The following is a 16,432-nucleotide window of genomic DNA, read 5'->3' as shown; positions in this document are numbered from 1 at the left end:
CAGAGACCCCTTGGCTGCACCCCAGCCCAGCTCTGATAGCTGCCAGCACGTGCCAGGCTTCCTGGGCACCTGGCACAGCCACGGGCCCCACCCAGAGCCCACATTCTGCAGCTGAGGGCTCCATCAGCTGCCCAGTGCTGCTCCTGGGGCTGCTCCCAGCCAAGCCCTGGCCCCGTGCCTGCCACCACATGGGCTTTTCTTTGGGCAAGGGTTGCTTTCCTTGTTTTTCTGCCTTTTCAGCCGTTGCCAAAACACTCCCAGTGCCCAGGAACGGGGCCCAGCTCAAACTGGAGCTGCCAGGGGGCCGCCAGGGATGGCTGCTCCCAAGGTTTGTGCCCTGCTGCTGCCACGCAGCCTCTTCTTGCAGCATCCCCCAGAGCCTTTTTGGGGCTCAGTGAGGGTTTGGAAGAGCCTGAGCTCACAGGGGAGGGGAGCAGGACACGCTGCAGGCAGCCAGGGACACACGTCCAGCTGAACATTCCGCCTGTGCAGCCACGGGGAAAGCGGGCATGTCAAACCAGACACGGTAAATCGTGAGCAGAAACTGCCAGGAGGGGTGAGAGGGACAGGGTCTGGCAGGATGGGTGACATTCAGAGTGGGTAACATGGTGACATCCCCAGCAGCAAACCCAGGATTGCCTGGAATGGCAAACAAGAGCCACCACCCAAGCCCAGGCCACACCTCGGTGGGCGCCAGCCCTGTCCCAGAGAAGCCCCCCTGGCACATGGCTGCCCCCCATCCTTTTATTTGAACCGTGATAAATACACCCCAGCCCAGGAGCTGCCACCCCGCCGAGCCAAGCCCGGCACCAACACCCCGCAAACAGAGATATTTATATCAAATAACACCACAAAAAGAGCCGTTGAGTCGCAGGGGGAGCCCGAGCCCCGTCCTCCTGGCACGGAGCAGGGTAGCAAAGCCAAGCGAGTGCGGGGACCGTGGGCTGTGTGCGGGATCTTCCCTCTCCCATCTCCGCTCATGCAGTTCTGTCATGTGCGCGAATCCGGCTGCTCCAGAACCGTCCGGCTCCCGCTGCCCACGGCCGAGCAGCACCGGGGGATGCGCCCGGGGCCGGTGCTGCCCTCCCGGGAGTGGGGGGCGGCTCTCTGGGGCTGCCCCCTCCCCTCGGCAGCCGCGCTCCTTCCAGCCAGCCCTTCACAGGTTGTCGGAGCCGGCGGCGGGGTTGGTGTAGGTGAAGGTGCCGGACCTCGTGGTGCTGCCGCCGGCCACCTTCGGGGCAGGAAAGGTGAGAGGGTGTCAGGGCTGGGCTGAGCCCCCATCCTAGGGCAGCACAGAAAGACCTGCACCCTCTCCGTGCCAACTGTGGGCAAGCAAAAATCACATCCTCCCACTGTGGTGGGCACAGGAAGACCTGCACCCTCCCATGCCCACTGTGGGCAAGCAAAAATCGCATCCTCCCACTGTGGTGGGCACAGGAAGACCTGCACCCTCCCATGCCCACTGTGGGCAAGCAAAAATCACATCCTCTCACTGTGGTGGGCACAGGAAGATCTGCACCCTCTCCATGCCCACTGTGGGCAAGCAAAAATTGCATCCTCCCACCGTGGTGGGCTGCTGCCCCTACCCATGGGCACTGTGGGCACCCGGGGCCCCCAGGGACACCCCGGGCCCCCATCCATGGGCACTGCGGGCACCCCGGGCCCCAGGGACACCCCGGCCCGCCGCTCCCCGTGCGCAGGAGGAGCCGCGGTGGCCCCGGCCGTGTTCCCGCACGATAAGCCGGCCCGGCGAGTGCGAGGGTAAATATTTACCCAGGCCCCTGGTATTTGCTCAGGGTGAGCTGCTCTCAGCGAGCCGGAGCAGCTGGACACGGCCCCGCCTGGGGGGAGCACAGGGCGGCCCCCCGTGCCCAGCATCGCCTGGCAGAGCCCTCTGTGGCTCCCGGCGGCACAGCAGCAGCGCCGGCTCCAGTTTGGGAGCTACCGGGATGAGGGATGCTGGCTGCGGGAATCACCTCCTCAGCAACGCCTCAATCAGCTCTGCAGTGCCTCAGCGCTGCTCCCACCCACGGCAGAGCTGAGGGACGCAGCAGGGCCGGAGAAGGGGCAGGGTGGGCAGGCAGCGAGCCCCCTGATGCCGGGCATGGGGAGAGGCTGCCCAAGGTCGGGGGAGCTCCCCGGAGCCGGGCTGGGTCTGCCCGCGCTGGTTGCTGCTCCAGCCAGGCGTGAATGTTACTCACCTCCCAGCAGGGCTGGGGAGGGACGAGCTACCTGTACATCCGTCGCTGCCCCACCATCCCCGTCCCTGCCATCCCTGTCCTTGCCATCTACATCCCTGCCCTGCCATCCCTGTCCTTGCCCTGCCGTCCCCGTCCCTGCCATCTCCATCCCTGCCCCGCCATCCCCGTCCCTGCCATCTCCGTCCCTGCCATCTCCGTCCCTGCCCCGCCATCTCCGTCTCTGCCCCGCCATCTCCGTCCCTGCCATCCTCATCCCTGCCATCCCTGTCCCTGCCCTGCCATCTCTGTCCCTGCCATCCCCATCCCTGCCCTGCCATCTCCGTCCCTGCCCTGCCATCACCTCCCACTAACCCAGGGATTCACTCCTGCTCTCTGGGAGCCCCCAGGTGTGGGGCCCTGGCTCTCACCTGGCTGTAGGGGTTGGGTTTGCTGTTGGGGGACACGTAGCGCCCGTGGCTCTGGTACTGCAGGTACTCAGCCATGGGGTGGTAGGAATCCTTCTGGCTGAGCAGGTCCAGCTTCCCTCGGCTCTTGCGGCGGCAGGTGCAGGTGGACTTGGGGAGAGAGAGGGGTCAGGGCTTGGCTGGTGTGGGGACAGGGATGGGGTGCAGGTGAGGGATGGGGATGGGGCCTCACCATCAGGAGGAGACAGGTGAAGAGGGTGAACAGCAGCAGGATGCTGACCAGGACCAGCAGAGCGATGGCCCAGTCTGGGATCATGGGCGCTGGAGCTGGGGATATCACTGCTGCAGAGCCTGAAAGGAGCAGAGCTGTGTGTGCACCACAGGCAGAGCTGGGACAGAGCCCTGAGAGGTCCCTGGGACAGGACACAGGGTCTGAGCCCTGCTGGGAGGGATCCTGCCTGACACAGGCACTGGGAATGTGCCCTGGCCCCACCCTCTGCAAGCCCCAAGCCCATCACAGCACCAAGCAAGCCCCTGCCTCAACCAGGACAGGACAATGCTTCTGGAGCCCCCCAGGCTTCCCCCAGGCTCCATCCCCCTCCCTCCCCAGCCTCTCACTCTGGATGCTGTCCAGCTGCAGGCCCATGATGAAGCCATTCTGGTCCAGGCTCTTCCTCAGGCGCTGCTCAGCAGCATCAGCAGTGACAGCATCGCTTCCATTCCCAAACACGAGGGTGGACTGGACCTGCACCGAGCCTTGGCTGCATGGGAGGAGACATCAGCACCCAGACTGCCCCCTGAGGGGGTACAAACCAGGGGGATACACTGCAGCACACCTCAGTGGCGCTGCTGCTGCTCACCTGTACTGCAGCTCGCTGCACCCGGTGTAGGTCTGCGTGCCCATGCAGCCCGGGCAGCCAAAGACGTGTTGGAACTGGAAGGAAGCATTGAGGTCATGGCCACCTCCCCAAGACACAGACACAGACACCCCCCTTTCCTGTCTTCATGCAGAACGGGATGCCCTGGGTGCTTCCATGGAAAGCCCCAAATTGAGCTGGCTCCTTCCCAGCACAGCCCAGGGACCCTGCCCCAAAGTGAGGGGGGTCCTTCCCAGCAAATCCTCTGCCCCAAATTGAGGGAGTTCCTTCCCCGCACAGCCCAGAGCCTCTGCTGGTGGGGCTGGGACTCACCATGGTCAGGACAGTGCGGCTCAGGCTCCTGTAATCCTCTGATGCTGGGTCACGCAGGCTCTCGTTGAAGCTCCTGTTGATGATACGGAAGGACAGCGGGACACGGACGAGCAGCCGGGCAGGACCAGGCAGCTGGGCTGAGGTTTTGCTGGGGTTGGGACCACCCTGGGTGGGAGATGTGCTGCCCTCGGACGTTATCTGGGTGGGAAAGACCTGAGCACTGGTGCTCCCATTGCCTTTGGTGCTGCCGTGCATGGTGGTGGGAGCGGCAGAGCTGCCGTTGGTGCCAAGGTGGGGTGCCCAGCTGCTGCTGTTTGAGGTGGCATTGGCATGGGGCATGGCTGGGCTGCTGGGGACAGGCACCACAGTGCCATTGGATGTGGCATTGCTGGTGGAGTGGTTGCCAAACTGGAAGTTCGTGGTGTTTTTGCCAGGGAACGCGGTGGCATAGGGGAAGACAGGGGTTTGGGGCCGGCTGGCCCGTGTGCTTTTGGGGAATATATTTGGCAGCCAGGTGCTGGCGGTGCTTTCCGTGGTCATCTCCACCGTGGTCGTTTCAGTGGTTTCCATCTCCATGGTTGTCTCGGTGGTCATGGCATGGGTACCTGGAGGAAACCGTTGGAGTCAATGCCTGCAGCCCAGTCAGGGAAGGTTTCACCCAAAACACCTCATCAGCTGGGCACTGTGGGCAGCACCACAACCCGAGCACCCACAAGGCAAACAAGACCTTCAGCAACACCCCAAGATCGGGCACTTCTGGCACCACCAAGGGTCCAGGTGCAGCTGGCTGGGCACTGACACCAGTGCCATGCCCAGCCCTGCAAACCCTGGCATGCCACCCAACAAAGCCCCCCTTGCTGTGGGTGACAGGCTGGGTGCCCTGGTGCCCTCCAGACCTGCCTGGCCTGGCTGGGGTCCAGCACAGGCAGCTCTCGGGCAGGTTCCCAGCGGGGTCTGGGTGCTCAGCGGGACACACCTGCATTCCAGCCCGCCAGCCCCGGGCACAGCCTGCTCCGGCTGGTCCCGGCACAGCCCAGCCCTTGGCCGAGCTGTGGACATGGCAGAGGGGCCGTGCCCTGAGCCCCCAGGTACCAACACACCTGGGCATGACCAACCCGGGGTGCTGCACCCCAGAGACAGAACAGGGTGCCAGGATGCCACTGGTTACAGCATCCCCCGGTCCCCACTTTGATAGGGATCCCACTCTGCTTCCCCTGCCCCTCACCTGTGCCCAGCCCCTCACCTGTGCCCAGCACCAGCAGCAGCAGAAGGACAGGGAACGCCATGGGGCTCATCCAGGGGGTGCCGGCGCCTCTCGGGGCTCGGCAGCCGCTGCTCTCCCGTTAGCCCGTGGCACACTCCTCACTCCAGGGATCCGGAACTGGCAGCTCGGCAGCGGCCTGAGCTTTATAGAGCACCTGGAGCAGGTGGGGAGGCCCCGCCCCGCCGCCGGCTCCAGGCAGGGGGGGTCGTTCTGCCCCGCTTGGCACAGGGGTGCCACGGCGCCCAGGGGGTACCCGCAGCATCAGCCCCCCAGGCTGGGTCCTTCACGCTTCCCTGGCTCTGGAGATGTCACTGGCAGCGTCCCCGTGCCACGGGTGGGCACAGCCCTGGTGGGCACCGGACGGGACAGCAGCCGGGCATCCTGGGGCAGGGGTGGAGCAGCATCTGCCAGGCTGCCCACGCTGAGCTACCGACCTTGTGGGGGGCACGGGGGGCACACGGAGACCCCCAGCCCCTCGCGCAGGGGGGGCCTCATCCTCCGGCTCAGCCCAGGGTTAATCATTAGCGGCTGGTCATCGCCTCGCCCTACACTCAAATAAGCAGCGGTGACCCCCCCGAAACGATTACGCAGGTACAGCCCAGGGCCCCACCACATCCCAGCACCTCCCAGTAAGCTCCCTCCAAGTGCCAGGGCCCCCCCAGCAGGTACAAACCCCCATCCCCAGCCAGGACACGGGGGATGCCAGGTGCCAGCGCCCCACCCCACAGGTAACGGGCACCGCCCGTGCCTGGGCGCAGGTGACATGGGCTCCTGGCACGGATGGGCATCAAAAGCTACTGATCCCACTGTGCAGAAATTCCTGATCCCTGGGAGGGCCCCAGTGTCTCATCAGGGTGGTGATTCCTGTGGGGGTCCCAGTTCCTGGGGTGGTTGTGGTTGGGGTCCCCACATTTGGCTCCTGGCCAGCCTCGTGTGAGCCCAAAGTGCCACCCCAGGCATGCCAAAGGGTTCTGAGGTGGTGCTGAGAAGGGGAGCAGAGAGGGGGGACCCTCCATGCTGCAGTGATTAAGGGATGGATGTGCAGGTGGGGTGGGACTCAGCACCACTCTGCTCCCCCCACAGCAGCCACAGCCTGGGCAAGCCAGGCCACGTGCAGGCAGCTGCAGGCAGGATGCAGGCAGCACCTCTGGGCAAACATTTCCTTCCCAAAAGGCCTCACCAGGGGAAAGGCTCTCCCCGTGCAGTGATGCTGACCCTGCTGCCCTCTGCTCCAGCCCTTATCCCCCTCCCCACGCAGCTCCAGGAGTTTTCCCCTGAGCCAGCCATCCCCCCCAGAGTGAGGGCTGCGGTTTTCCTCCTGCAGACCCCACAGAGGACACACTGTGTGTGGGGCTGAGGGGCAAGAAGGGGTCCCAGCAACTGCTCTCACCCACCAGCCCTGGGAGCAGGGGCCATTAGCCCACCCTGTCCATGACCAGTGGGTCCCATGTGCCCACCCTGTCCATGCCCAGTGGGTCTGTGTGCCCATCTTGTCTTGTGGGTCTGTATGTCCACCCTGTCCATGACCAGTGGGTTCCATGTGCCCACCCTGTCCATGCCCAGTGTATTCCCTGTGTCCAGCCTGTCTGTGTCCAGCCTGTCCGTGCCCGGTGGATCCCGTGTGTCCAGCCTGTCTGTGCCCGGTGTGTCCCCTATGTCCACCCTGTCTGTGTTCGGTGGATCCCCTGTGTCCAGCCTATCAATGCCCAGTGGATCCCGTGTGTCCACCCTGTCCATGTCCGGTGTGTCTGGGTGTCCATGCCCGGTGTGTCTGTGTGTTCGTGCCCGGTAAATCCCATGTGTTAACCCTGTTCGTGCCCGGTGTGTCCGTGCCCAGTAGATCCCCTGTGTCCACCCTGTCCATGCCCGGTGTGTCCGTGTGTCCGTGCCCAGTAGATCCCTGTGTCCAGCCTGTCCATGCCCGGTGTGTCCGTGTGTCCAGGTCCGGTGGTCCCGACTCTCCCCGTCCCCACCCCGGGCCAGTGGCCCCGAACCTGCGGCGCCCCCTGGCGGACACAGCCCCGCATGACGCTCCCGCCACGCACCGGGACCAGAACCGGGACCGGGACCGAGAGGGGTAAAGGTTACTCTACTAGAGTGAAACCGGGAGCGAGACAGGGACTGGGACTGAGACTGGGACTGGGGCGAGAGCGGAACCGCTGCTGGGAACAGACCGGGAGCGGCATCGGGAGTTGAGTGCAGTAATGCAGAACGGGAGTGAGACCGATACTGGAGCGGAACGGGAGCGGGACTAGGAAAGGGAGCAGGAGATGGAGCAGGAGCGGAGAGGGACCGCACCGGGAATGGAACAGGGAACGGTACCGGACCGGGATCGGAGAGGGAGCAGAAGAAGGACCGGAACAGGAATGGGAACCGCGGCGCCCCTCGCAGCTCGGGGGCGCGGGAGAAGGCGCTCAGCAGCCAGCGGTGATTTCACCTGTCCCGGTACTCCCGGGGAGAGCCAGCTGCGCTCCCTCCGCGGCTCCGGGCACAGGCCCCGGTCCCGGTCCCGTCCCCAACACCGGAGGGCAACCCCGCGTTGCCCTTTTAAGAGGGGCCCGGTGCCGCCGCGCCCATTGTCGCCGCCGCCGCCGCCGCGGGGCGGGGGGGCCGGGCCGGTGCCGGGGCGGGCGGGATGGGGGGGGTAGGGGCACATTCCGCCGCGTTGCCGGGACAGCCGTCGCCGTGGCGACCGGTCCCTGCCGCCGAGCCGCGGTGCGCGCCGCGCAGTTCCCACGGAGCGGCCCGGGCGGCGGCGGCGGCGGCTCCGCTCCCTCCGGGGCGGCGGGAGGGCCGGGATGCGGTGCAGTGTTGTGCTCTCGCCCACCAATATTGCACTCGTCCCGGCCTCCCGCCGCCGCGGGCTGCGCCGGTGGGACCGGCCGGGCGCTGACCCAACCCCGCGACCACCGGAGGACGGCGCGGGACGGAACCGAGAGCACGGGGCGGGGGGGACTCGTGGGAACCCTCAAAGGAGCGGGCGCGCAGGGTAGAAAACACTCAAAACTTTATGGCCAGGCGTGGGGCAAGGACCGGAGCGCCCGGGGCAGGCGTGGCGGGAGCCCCGGCACTGCGGGGCCCCGGTACTGGCAGTGCAAAGTCCGCGGGGGGCCGGGAACGGGGCCCGGCCGGGAGGAGCGGCGGGGCCCGGTGCGCCCCCGGGTGCCGCCGCTGGCGGCAGCCCGGAGCGCCACCGGTGCCGCTGGCGGGGGAGGCCCGTGCCGGGCGCGGTCACTCGCGTCCCTCCAGCAGGAACCGGCGGAAGGGCTCGAAGTCGGCGGGGATCGTGTCTGTGGGAGCAGCGCGGGGGGCGTCAGGAGCCGCGGAGGGCAGCGAGCCCCGGTGAAGCCCCCGGGCCAGGGCTCAGCCCGCCGCAGGGGCACGGGAGGGGATGCTCGGCCGCCGGGCCGGGGCGGGGCGGGGGTCCCGGGGGACCCTGCTCACCGTTGCAGCGGTACTGCAGGTTGGACCAGATGATGTTCTCCTGGGAGAAGCAGAAGACCCCCAGCCGGCCCCCGCGCATCGTGGTGTCGATGATCACACCGGAGTCGGCCACCAGCTGCGGGCCCTCGTACAGACGGACCCTGCCGGGGAACGGGGCCCGACCGCTCAGCGGGCCCTCACCGGGACCCCGCCGGGGCCAGCTCCGGGATTCCACCGGGACCCCGCCGGTACCCGACCGGCAAACACCGGGATCCTACTGAGACGCCATCAGGGCCAGCACCCGGATCCCACTGGGACCCCTCCACGAGCAGCACCGGGCCCAGGGCATCCCGACCCGGGGACGGGGGCACCGGGCTGGAGCCGGGGCATCCTGCGGGAGACTGGGCCGGGGGCACCGGACCGGCTGGGGCACCGGACCGGCTGGATGCTCGGGCCGGGGCCCCCCGCCGTGGCCGGGCTGAAGCCCCCCGCGCCGCCCCCGGCCCGGCCCCGCCGCCTTTGTCGGGCGCTTTGCATGTGAAAGGCGCCGGCGGGGTCGCCATGGAGACGGGACAATGGCCCCGGGGGCCCGGGGGGCGGAGGGCCCGGCGGCGGAGCCCCCCCGCCGCGGCCGCCCCGGCGGGAGCCTTAAAGGAGAAACGCGGCTGCGGCCCCACCGGGCAGGAACCCTCCCCATGGCCAAAATCCCCACACTGCGGTGGTCCCACTGGGATGGATCCCCCCATGGCCAAAATCCCCTCACTGTTGTGGTCCCACGGGGCTGGATCCCCCCTATGGCCAAAATTCCCCCTCTGCGGGGGTCTCAGGGGCTGGATCCCCCCCATGGCCAGCATTCCCACACTGCGGTGGTACCACAGAGCTGGATCCCCCCATGGCCAAAATCACCCCACTAAGGTGGTCCCACAGGGATGGATCCCCTCATGGCCAGCATCCCCTCACTAAGGTGGTCTCAGGGGCTGGATCCCCCCCATGGCGGGTATCCCCTCACTAAGGTGGTCCCACAGGGCTGGATCCCCCCATGGCCGGCATCTCCACACTGTGGTGGTCCCGCAGGGCTGGATCACCCCACGGCCAGCATCCCCTCACTAGGGTGGTCCCAGGAAGCACAACACCTCCTCAAGGACATCCTCCTACCCCTGAGGGGGATCCACAGGACCCTAACTCGTGGTTATCACAGGGCTGGTTCACTCTAGGGCTGGTTTCTCCCCAGTGACTTCCGCCGCACTGGGGGTGCACCACTGGTGGTGTCACAGCCCCCTCCCCAGCGGTCCCCACGCCCCCCCTGCTTACCTGATGTAGCCCACCTGGGGCCTGTGTGCCAGCTGCCAGCGATAGGACGTCTTGTCCCTCCAGCCCACGTTCCGCGGGTCCTTCCAGAGCAGGCGGACGTGGTCGGGCGTGTGGCCCGTGTGCCACAGAGCATTGCGCAGGTGCTCCCCGGGGCCCGTCGAGGATTTCACCGCCTGCAGGTGCATGGGGGCTTCAGGGGGGGCTCAAAAGGGGGCCTGACCCATCCCATGGGTGGGGCCACCACCCACCTTGAGCTGCAGCCCCGGCTCGGCCACAGCCCGGAAGGGGGTGGCCTGCCAGTAAGTCTGCTCCGTCTGCTTCCACATCACCACGTAGAAGCTGGCGCTGTCCTGGTAGCTGAAGATGAAGCCGGCGTAGTCATCGTCGGTGATGGTGTTGACGTGGAAGGTGCCCTCGAAGTCCACCCCGTTGAAGGCTGTGTAACCTACAGGCAGGAAACGCTGTGGGGAGCCCTCTCTCCCCACGGGACTGCCAACCCACCCTCACCCTGCATGGTGGGAGTTAGGGGGGCTGCCCCCAAGAACCTGTGGGTGGGTGAATATATCTTACCCACAGCCAAACCCGGGTCGCTGTTCATGGTCTGCACGATCTCCATGCCCTGTGAGGGGACAGCTGGGTGAGGTTCACCCCTGGTGACCTCCCAGTGCCCTGAGCCCCCACCCTGCAGCGCAGCCCCCAGAAACACGGGGCGCAGCACCCACACCTGGTTGAGCACAACCCAGTTGGGGTCGATCTGGGCGTCCCCCTCGGGGTCGAGGATGACGGTCTGGTAGGCGCGGAAGTCGGTCAGCGTCACCTCGGCGCTCTCGGGGCACACGTCCAGCTGGTCCACCACCGTGTCATTGTCAAAGTCCTCCTCGCAGACGTCACCCACGCCATTCCCTGGGGACAGTGCTCAGTCAGGGCTGGGCTGAGCCCAGGCAGGTCCATCTCCTCCTGCTCACCCCATGCTCACCGTCTGAGTCCTTCTGGTTGGGGTTGGGAATGAGGCGGCAGTTGTCTGGGCCAGGTGGCACATAGTCCGGGATGCCATCATTGTCATCGTCGTTGTCACAGTCATCCCCCAGCCCATCGTTGTCCGAGTCCAGCTGGGAGCTGTTGGGGATCTCAGCGCAGTTGTCCTTGGTGTCCTGATGTCCATCTCCATCACTGCGAGCAAGAACGAGGTCAGAGCAATGACAAAAGTGGGGATCTCCCCAAAGACCCCACTGTCCCTCCTGACAGGTCCCTGAACCAGGAGCTCAGTTCTGCCTCCTGGGACACAACTGGGAGGTCACCCCACTGTAGTGCCATCCCCACCTGTCCTCGTTGGTGTCACAGATGTCTCCTACCAGGTCACTGTCCATATCTGTCTGGAGGAGAGCGGAGCCCTAGTTCAGTGCACATCCTGGGGCGAGGAAGAGGAGGCCCCACTGAGCCAGGCCCCAACCATCCCAGGCCCAGCCTGGCCCCAGCCATACCTGAGTGGGGTTGCTCATTTCAGGGCAACTGTCACAGGCATCCCCAACACCGTCCTCGTCCCGATCGGTCTGCAGAGGGTTGGGCACCTTGGGGCAGTTATCCAGCATGTTGGGTATCCCTGCAAGGATGGTGCTGAGTGGATGCCCTCCCCTACAGGATACCCTGCCCCCCTGGCACAGCCAGGCAAGCCCAAGAGCAGCTCACCATCCCCATCAATGTCATTGTCACAAGCATCCCCCTCGCCGTTGCTGTCCGTGTCCCGCTGGTCGTTGTTGGGCACGTTGGGGCAGTTGTCACAGGCATCCCCAAAGGAGTCAGTGTCCGAGTTCTGCTGGTCCTTGTTGGGGAAGAGCCGGCAGTTGTCCTGTGGAGAAGAGAATGGGGATGTTGGCATTGCAGTGGTGGGCAGAGAAGAGGCTACAGTCCCACAGTGGTCAGGGCAGACAGACATCTCCAGCACCCTGAGACCATCCCCAAACCACCAGCCTGCTGCTCCCCAGGAGAAGCATCTTGAGGGACTCAGAACTGAGCCAAAACAAGAAGCTCTCCTCGAGCCACTGGCATGGCCACCCATCCAGCACAGCCACCTCCACATTCTTGACACCATCACCATCAGCATCGTCATCACACTGGTCCCCAATGCCGTCGTTGTCAGCATCCTCCTGGCCAGAATTGGGCGTCAGGCGGCAGTTGTCCTGCAGGCACAGCCAGCATTAGGGACAGGGAGGAGATGAGGCCTGGAGCACAGCCCTGCTGTGGATCCTGCACCCCCTGGGCCTCCCCTGCAGGAGCCCACCTGCTTGCAGTGCTTGTTGTTGTCGATGCAGGGCAGGGGCTCGTCCGGGTACCCATCCAGGTCTGTGTCTGGCCCACACACGTTGCCATTGCCAGCCCAGCCCACGTTGCACTGAATAAAGAGATCAGGAGCTAGAAAAGGCCCTGGCAGGACCAATGCTGCCGTTCTGTACCCCCCACACCCTCCTCCTGTCCCCATCCCCTGCTCACAGCACAGGAGATCTCCCCGTTCCTCTCAAACAGGCAGAAGCCGTTGATGTCGCAGGGGTTGGAGGTGGGAGTGCTGCAGGACCTCTGGGGCACGCAGCCAGACGTTTGGTTGCCCACAAAGCCCGACTTGCAGGGCCCACACTTGTAGGAGCCCTGGGGGAGAGAAGGCAGGGCTGGGATGAGGGAGCTGAGCGGCCCCGGGAGCAAGGGAGGGAGCGGGACAGCGCTGCTCACCTGAGTGTTGGTGCAGATGGAGTTGGGGTCGCAGCCCCCATTGTTCCCATCGTTGCATTCATCGATATCTGTGCAAACCTGTGCGTAATGTGGGAGAAATGCTCACCTGGGGCTTTTCCCTGTGGGTGGTTCTGCCCATTCCTGCCCACAGGAAGATGTCCTGCTCCAACATCATCCATGCTGTCCTGCACTCCAGGGATCCCACAGGGACCCCACAGCCCCATGCACTGCACTCACCTGCTTGCTGGCCCTGGCATAGTCCACCCCCACGCCAGACACGGTGTTGCCCCGATAGCCCCGGGGGCAGGGCTCGCAGCGGAACCCCGGGACTGTGTTGATGCACTTGGAGCCCGGGAAGCAGGGGTTGGCATGGGCACACTGCAACACCAGAGAGACACCGGCTTCATCCTTGGCACAGCATCCTGCAGGGTGGCAGCTGCCCCAGGGCATTCCCAGAGGAAGCATCCCCTGCACGCAGAGCCCTGGCAGTGCCAGCCCATGCCCACCTCCTCGATGTCAGCGCAGTGGGTGCCGTTGCCCTCCAGCCCCGGTGGGCAGGGCCCACAGCGGTACCCAGGGTACTCGTAAGTCTCCATGCAGTCCACACCACTGAAACAGGGGTTGGGGTTGCAGCGGGAGCGGTGCTCGTGGAAGCCTGAGGAGATGAGAGGCAGGTGAAGGGTGACACAAGGTGGCTCTTTGCCCCCCAAGGTGGGAGCAGGGCCTCGCCAGCACTCACCGCAGACCTGGCACTCCATGATGGTGTTGCGGATCAGAGACATCTCCTTCACCTGCAAGGCAGCAGAGCACAGAGCATCAGGAGGGTGCTGGGAAAACCCAGCCCAGGGAGTGTCAGCACCCCCTCAGTCCCACCTGGTCCCTGATGTCTTCCCGCAGCTCGGTCAGGAGCCGGTTGAAGAGGGTCAGCTGCGTGACCAGTGCCTTGGTCTGCTCACCTGCCAGCAGCAGAAAGGAAAGGTCAATCCCAGCACAAAATCTCCCAGGGCTGTGGGCCAGGACTGCTCTGCCCATTGGCACTGAGCTAGGAGGATGAGGCACCTGACAGCCTGTGCTCACACAGGGCACGTTTCCCTATAGCACACCCCACACCCTCTGATCCCACATGGGGCACTGGGACAGGCTGTGCAGGGATTTCTGCCTCCATGGAACCCCAAACACCTCACACCAGGCAATGAGGGAAGCAGAGCAGGGACTTACCCAGGATGGAGGCCAGCACACTCGTCACTGCAAGGAGAGAGACGAGGCATTACCAAAAGCTGCTGTCACGCCCCAGCAGCGTCACCTCACATGGTCACTCCTGGTCAGCACATGTGCAGCACTGCAGCTCCCACCTCTGTGGGGACACTGGGCCAGGAGGGACAGGAACACCCTTCTGTGCTGTCATCCCCCAACCTCCTTGTGCCACAGCCCACACACATGACCCCAAAAGCCTCCCAAGCCATTACCTGCACTGTGAATGGAATCATCTCCTTGGAAAGGGCACTCACTCAGGGCCCCTACACGGCTCATGGACCCTCCCAGGATCAGCTTCATCGACTCTACAAACCCCTGATGTGTGTGGGGAGATGCAATCAGCATGGAGGGCTCTGCCCATCCCCAAGCGTGCATTAGCCAGGCTCTCAATCCCCCCGGCACTCACCTGCATCCTCTGGTAAGCCTTGACCCCTGTGCGCACCTCGATGGACTCCACCTCGCCCAGGGGGATCTCGGAGAGCTCGGGCAGCCCCACGCTGGAGTCCATCTGCTTGCAGTCCACGTAGAGCTCCACGCTGAGCGTGTCCCTGCGCAGCCCGCTCAGGCGCACGATGACAGAGTGGCTCTGCCCGTCCGCCACGTGTGCGTGCTGCAGGTTGACCGAGTGCACCTTGTTGTCCTCCCGCAGGTACCTCACCAGGACTGCAGGGCAGCGGGAAGGGGCCGTCAGCTCCCCCCCAGCACCGGCAGCACCCTGGCAGTGGTGTGTGCCCGTTGTTCTTCCCTGCAGGAGCTCAGCCCCATCCGTCCCAGTCCATCCCCACCCACCTTTGTTAATCTTCCCCACCACGGACACCTCCAGCCATCGCGTGTTGTCCTTCTTGGAGTAGAGGCCGAAGAGGGTCCCGCCCTGCTTGGGGGGCAGGCGGAAGGTGGACAGGAGGTACACGTCGTTGACAGTCAGGAGCTCCATGCGGATCTTGTGGGCCACGCTGGCCATCTGCCGAGCCTCGCTCACCAGCAGCAGGTCGATGACTGCGGGACACGAGCACCGGGGTGGCCACTGCACCGGCAGCCGCAGCTCCGGTGCCCGGTGCGGTCACAGCGGGGGTGGGCGGGGGTGTCCCTGGACCGCCCGGCTCTGGGGGGACCAGGGAAGCCCGGGGGGCTCCGGGGCCGCCCCCGCGCGGTGGCGCTCCAGGACCGGCCGCGCCTCCTAACGGGACCCGCGGAGCCCCCGCACTGGCGGGACCGGCAGAGTCCCGGCCCGGAGCCCGCCACGCTCTTGGGGCTTCCCTGAATCCCGCTCCGCGGAGCTCCCCGCGGGCCAGCCCCAGTACGGGGCGGCCGGACCGGGAGACACCGGAGGAACGCTCAGGGCTCCGGTACCGGCTCGGGGCGCTGAGGGGGAGCGCGGACAGCTCGGTGCCGCTGCCGCACGGGTGCCCTCCTGCTCCGTGCAGACGCACCGGGCAGTCCGAGAGGGGCTGCGGCGCCGGGGTCAGCCCCCGCCTCGCACTGCCCCGCGGCCCCGAGCCAGCACCGGAGCCGGCGGCCACCCAGCGCCCCGGGGCGAACGTTCCAGAGTCCCCGGTGCCCGCAGCTCCCCCGGGGCGAGCAGAGCCGCTGTCAGCGGCCGTGGGACGGGGTCTGCCGCCGCCGACCCCCGAGTGCCGCCCGTCCCGCCGCCCTTTCGGGGCCGCCCCGCCGCCGCCCCGAGCCCCTCCGGTACCTTGCAGCTCCTGCCGCGCCGCGGCGGCGGCGCCCAGCAGGAGCAGCGCCAGGAGCGCGGGGCTCCCCGGTGCCCCCATGGTGCCGCCGGTGCCGCCGGTGGGAAGCGGAGCGCGGCGGGGCGGGGTGGCGCACGGGGGAGGGGCCGGCGGGGCCGGCGAGGAGGAAACAAAGAGCCGTCAATCACCGGGCGCATCCCGGGGACACCGGCGGGCCACCGGCCGCGGCTCCGGCCCCGGAGGGGGGCACCGTGCCGGCGCGGCGCACTGAGCGCGGGGCTTCGGGGACCCCCCGGCACTGCCGGTCCCCCGTTCACAGCGCCGGTTCACCGGGAGGTCAGGCGGGGGGGCTGGGGCCGCCCCAGCAGCGCCGGAGCATCCCGGCCCGGGAGAGCGGGACCGGCCGCGGGGCCGCTTGTACCGGGGTGCCCCACGCCGCGGACCGGCAGAGCCCCTGGGCCGCTCGGTACCGCCGGGGAATGCTCGGGCCGCGGAGCCGCTCCCGCGGAGCTCCGGCCAAGGCGGGCGGGCGGCCCGCGGCGTCCCGGCCGTGTTTACAGCTGTTTCCCCCGGTACCATAACAACCGGCCGAGCCCGGCCCCGGGGCTGCCCCAGCCCCGCGCCCCCGGGCCGGCTCCGCGCCAGCGACCCCGCGTAACGAGGGGGTGCGGGCGATGGAGGGGGGTGGTCCCGAGCCTCACACGGGGCGTTTTCCCTCCGCCGCTGCCAGCGGGCTCCGGGCCCGGCTGCTGCCCGTGGAGAGCTGCGGGAGGGTGCGGGGCGAGCAGGGTGAGCGGTGCGGAGCTGTGCTGAGCCGTGCGGGCCCATGCGGGGCACAGCAGGACAGTGCGGGGCGGGACCGAGAAGCGTGAGCAGGATGGAGCTGAGCTGAGCCGTGCGAGGCAATGTGGGGCCATGCGGGGAGATGCGGGGCTGAGCAGGACGGAGCGGTGCGGAGCTGAGCGGTGCGGGG

At 66.7% G+C, this 16,432-nt stretch overlaps 2 protein-coding genes across 3 annotated transcripts; both read right to left on the bottom strand.

The window, feature by feature from the left end:
* Positions 1–573: 573 nt before the first annotated feature.
* Positions 574–7,634, bottom strand: MUC1 (mucin 1, cell surface associated). Its single transcript, XM_064732735.1, has 7 exons — positions 5,039–7,634; positions 3,796–4,400; positions 3,466–3,539; positions 3,224–3,366; positions 2,838–2,956; positions 2,609–2,755; positions 574–1,231 (listed from the first exon to the last, which is right to left on the bottom strand). Exons 1-7 carry the CDS (start codon positions 5,088–5,090, stop codon positions 1,157–1,159), a joined length of 1,215 nt encoding a protein of 404 aa, XP_064588805.1. The 5' UTR covers positions 5,091–7,634; the 3' UTR covers positions 574–1,156.
* Positions 7,635–8,049: 415 nt separating this feature from the next.
* On the bottom strand, positions 8,050–15,579 carry THBS3 (thrombospondin 3). Of its 2 annotated transcripts, XM_064732702.1 has the most exons (23): positions 15,462–15,579; positions 14,558–14,764; positions 14,175–14,431; positions 13,981–14,083; positions 13,733–13,759; positions 13,388–13,470; positions 13,254–13,305; positions 13,021–13,169; positions 12,752–12,892; positions 12,515–12,592; positions 12,281–12,433; positions 12,072–12,182; positions 11,863–11,970; positions 11,480–11,639; positions 11,275–11,393; positions 11,114–11,166; positions 10,770–10,963; positions 10,518–10,696; positions 10,364–10,412; positions 10,042–10,238; positions 9,794–9,966; positions 8,504–8,643; positions 8,050–8,349 (listed from the first exon to the last, which is right to left on the bottom strand). In XM_064732702.1, exons 1-23 carry the CDS (start codon positions 15,538–15,540, stop codon positions 8,291–8,293), a joined length of 2,871 nt encoding a protein of 956 aa, XP_064588772.1. In that variant the 5' UTR covers positions 15,541–15,579; the 3' UTR covers positions 8,050–8,290. The 2 variants fall into 2 exon arrangements, with proteins under 2 accessions (XP_064588772.1, XP_064588771.1); XM_064732701.1 differs by having other exon boundaries at positions 13,021–13,305.
* Positions 15,580–16,432: the final 853 nt, after the last annotated feature.

Source organism: Zonotrichia leucophrys, chromosome 25, assembly GCF_028769735.1.
Source record: "Zonotrichia leucophrys gambelii isolate GWCS_2022_RI chromosome 25, RI_Zleu_2.0, whole genome shotgun sequence".
Lineage (NCBI taxonomy): Eukaryota > Metazoa > Chordata > Aves > Passeriformes > Passerellidae > Zonotrichia > Zonotrichia leucophrys.
The sequence above is the reverse complement of the archived record's forward strand: the minus strand, read 5'-3'. Positions and strand labels throughout refer to the sequence as shown.

Bases quoted from the DNA above. Each gene is read 5' to 3' on its own strand.
- THBS3 (XM_064732701.1), bottom strand. From the start codon at position 15,540: ATGGGGGCACCGGGGAGCCCCGCGCTCCTGGCGCTGCTCCTGCTGGGC. The intron at 14,432-14,557 runs GTGGGTGGGGAT...GCTGCCCTGCAG, and splicing joins GGTGGGGAAGATTAACAAAG to TCCTGGTGAGGTACCTGCGG. The intron at 11,167-11,274 runs GTATGGCTGGGG...GCTCTCCTCCAG, and splicing joins AAATGAGCAACCCCACTCAG to ACAGATATGGACAGTGACCT.
- MUC1 (XM_064732735.1), bottom strand. From the start codon at position 5,090: ATGAGCCCCATGGCGTTCCCTGTCCTTCTGCTGCTGCTGGTGCTGGGC. The intron at 3,367-3,465 runs GTGAGCAGCAGC...CCTCCCATGCAG, and splicing joins TGCAGCGAGCTGCAGTACAG to CCAAGGCTCGGTGCAGGTCC. The intron at 2,957-3,223 runs GTGAGAGGCTGG...TGCTCCTTTCAG, and splicing joins GCAGCTGGACAGCATCCAGA to GCTCTGCAGCAGTGATATCC.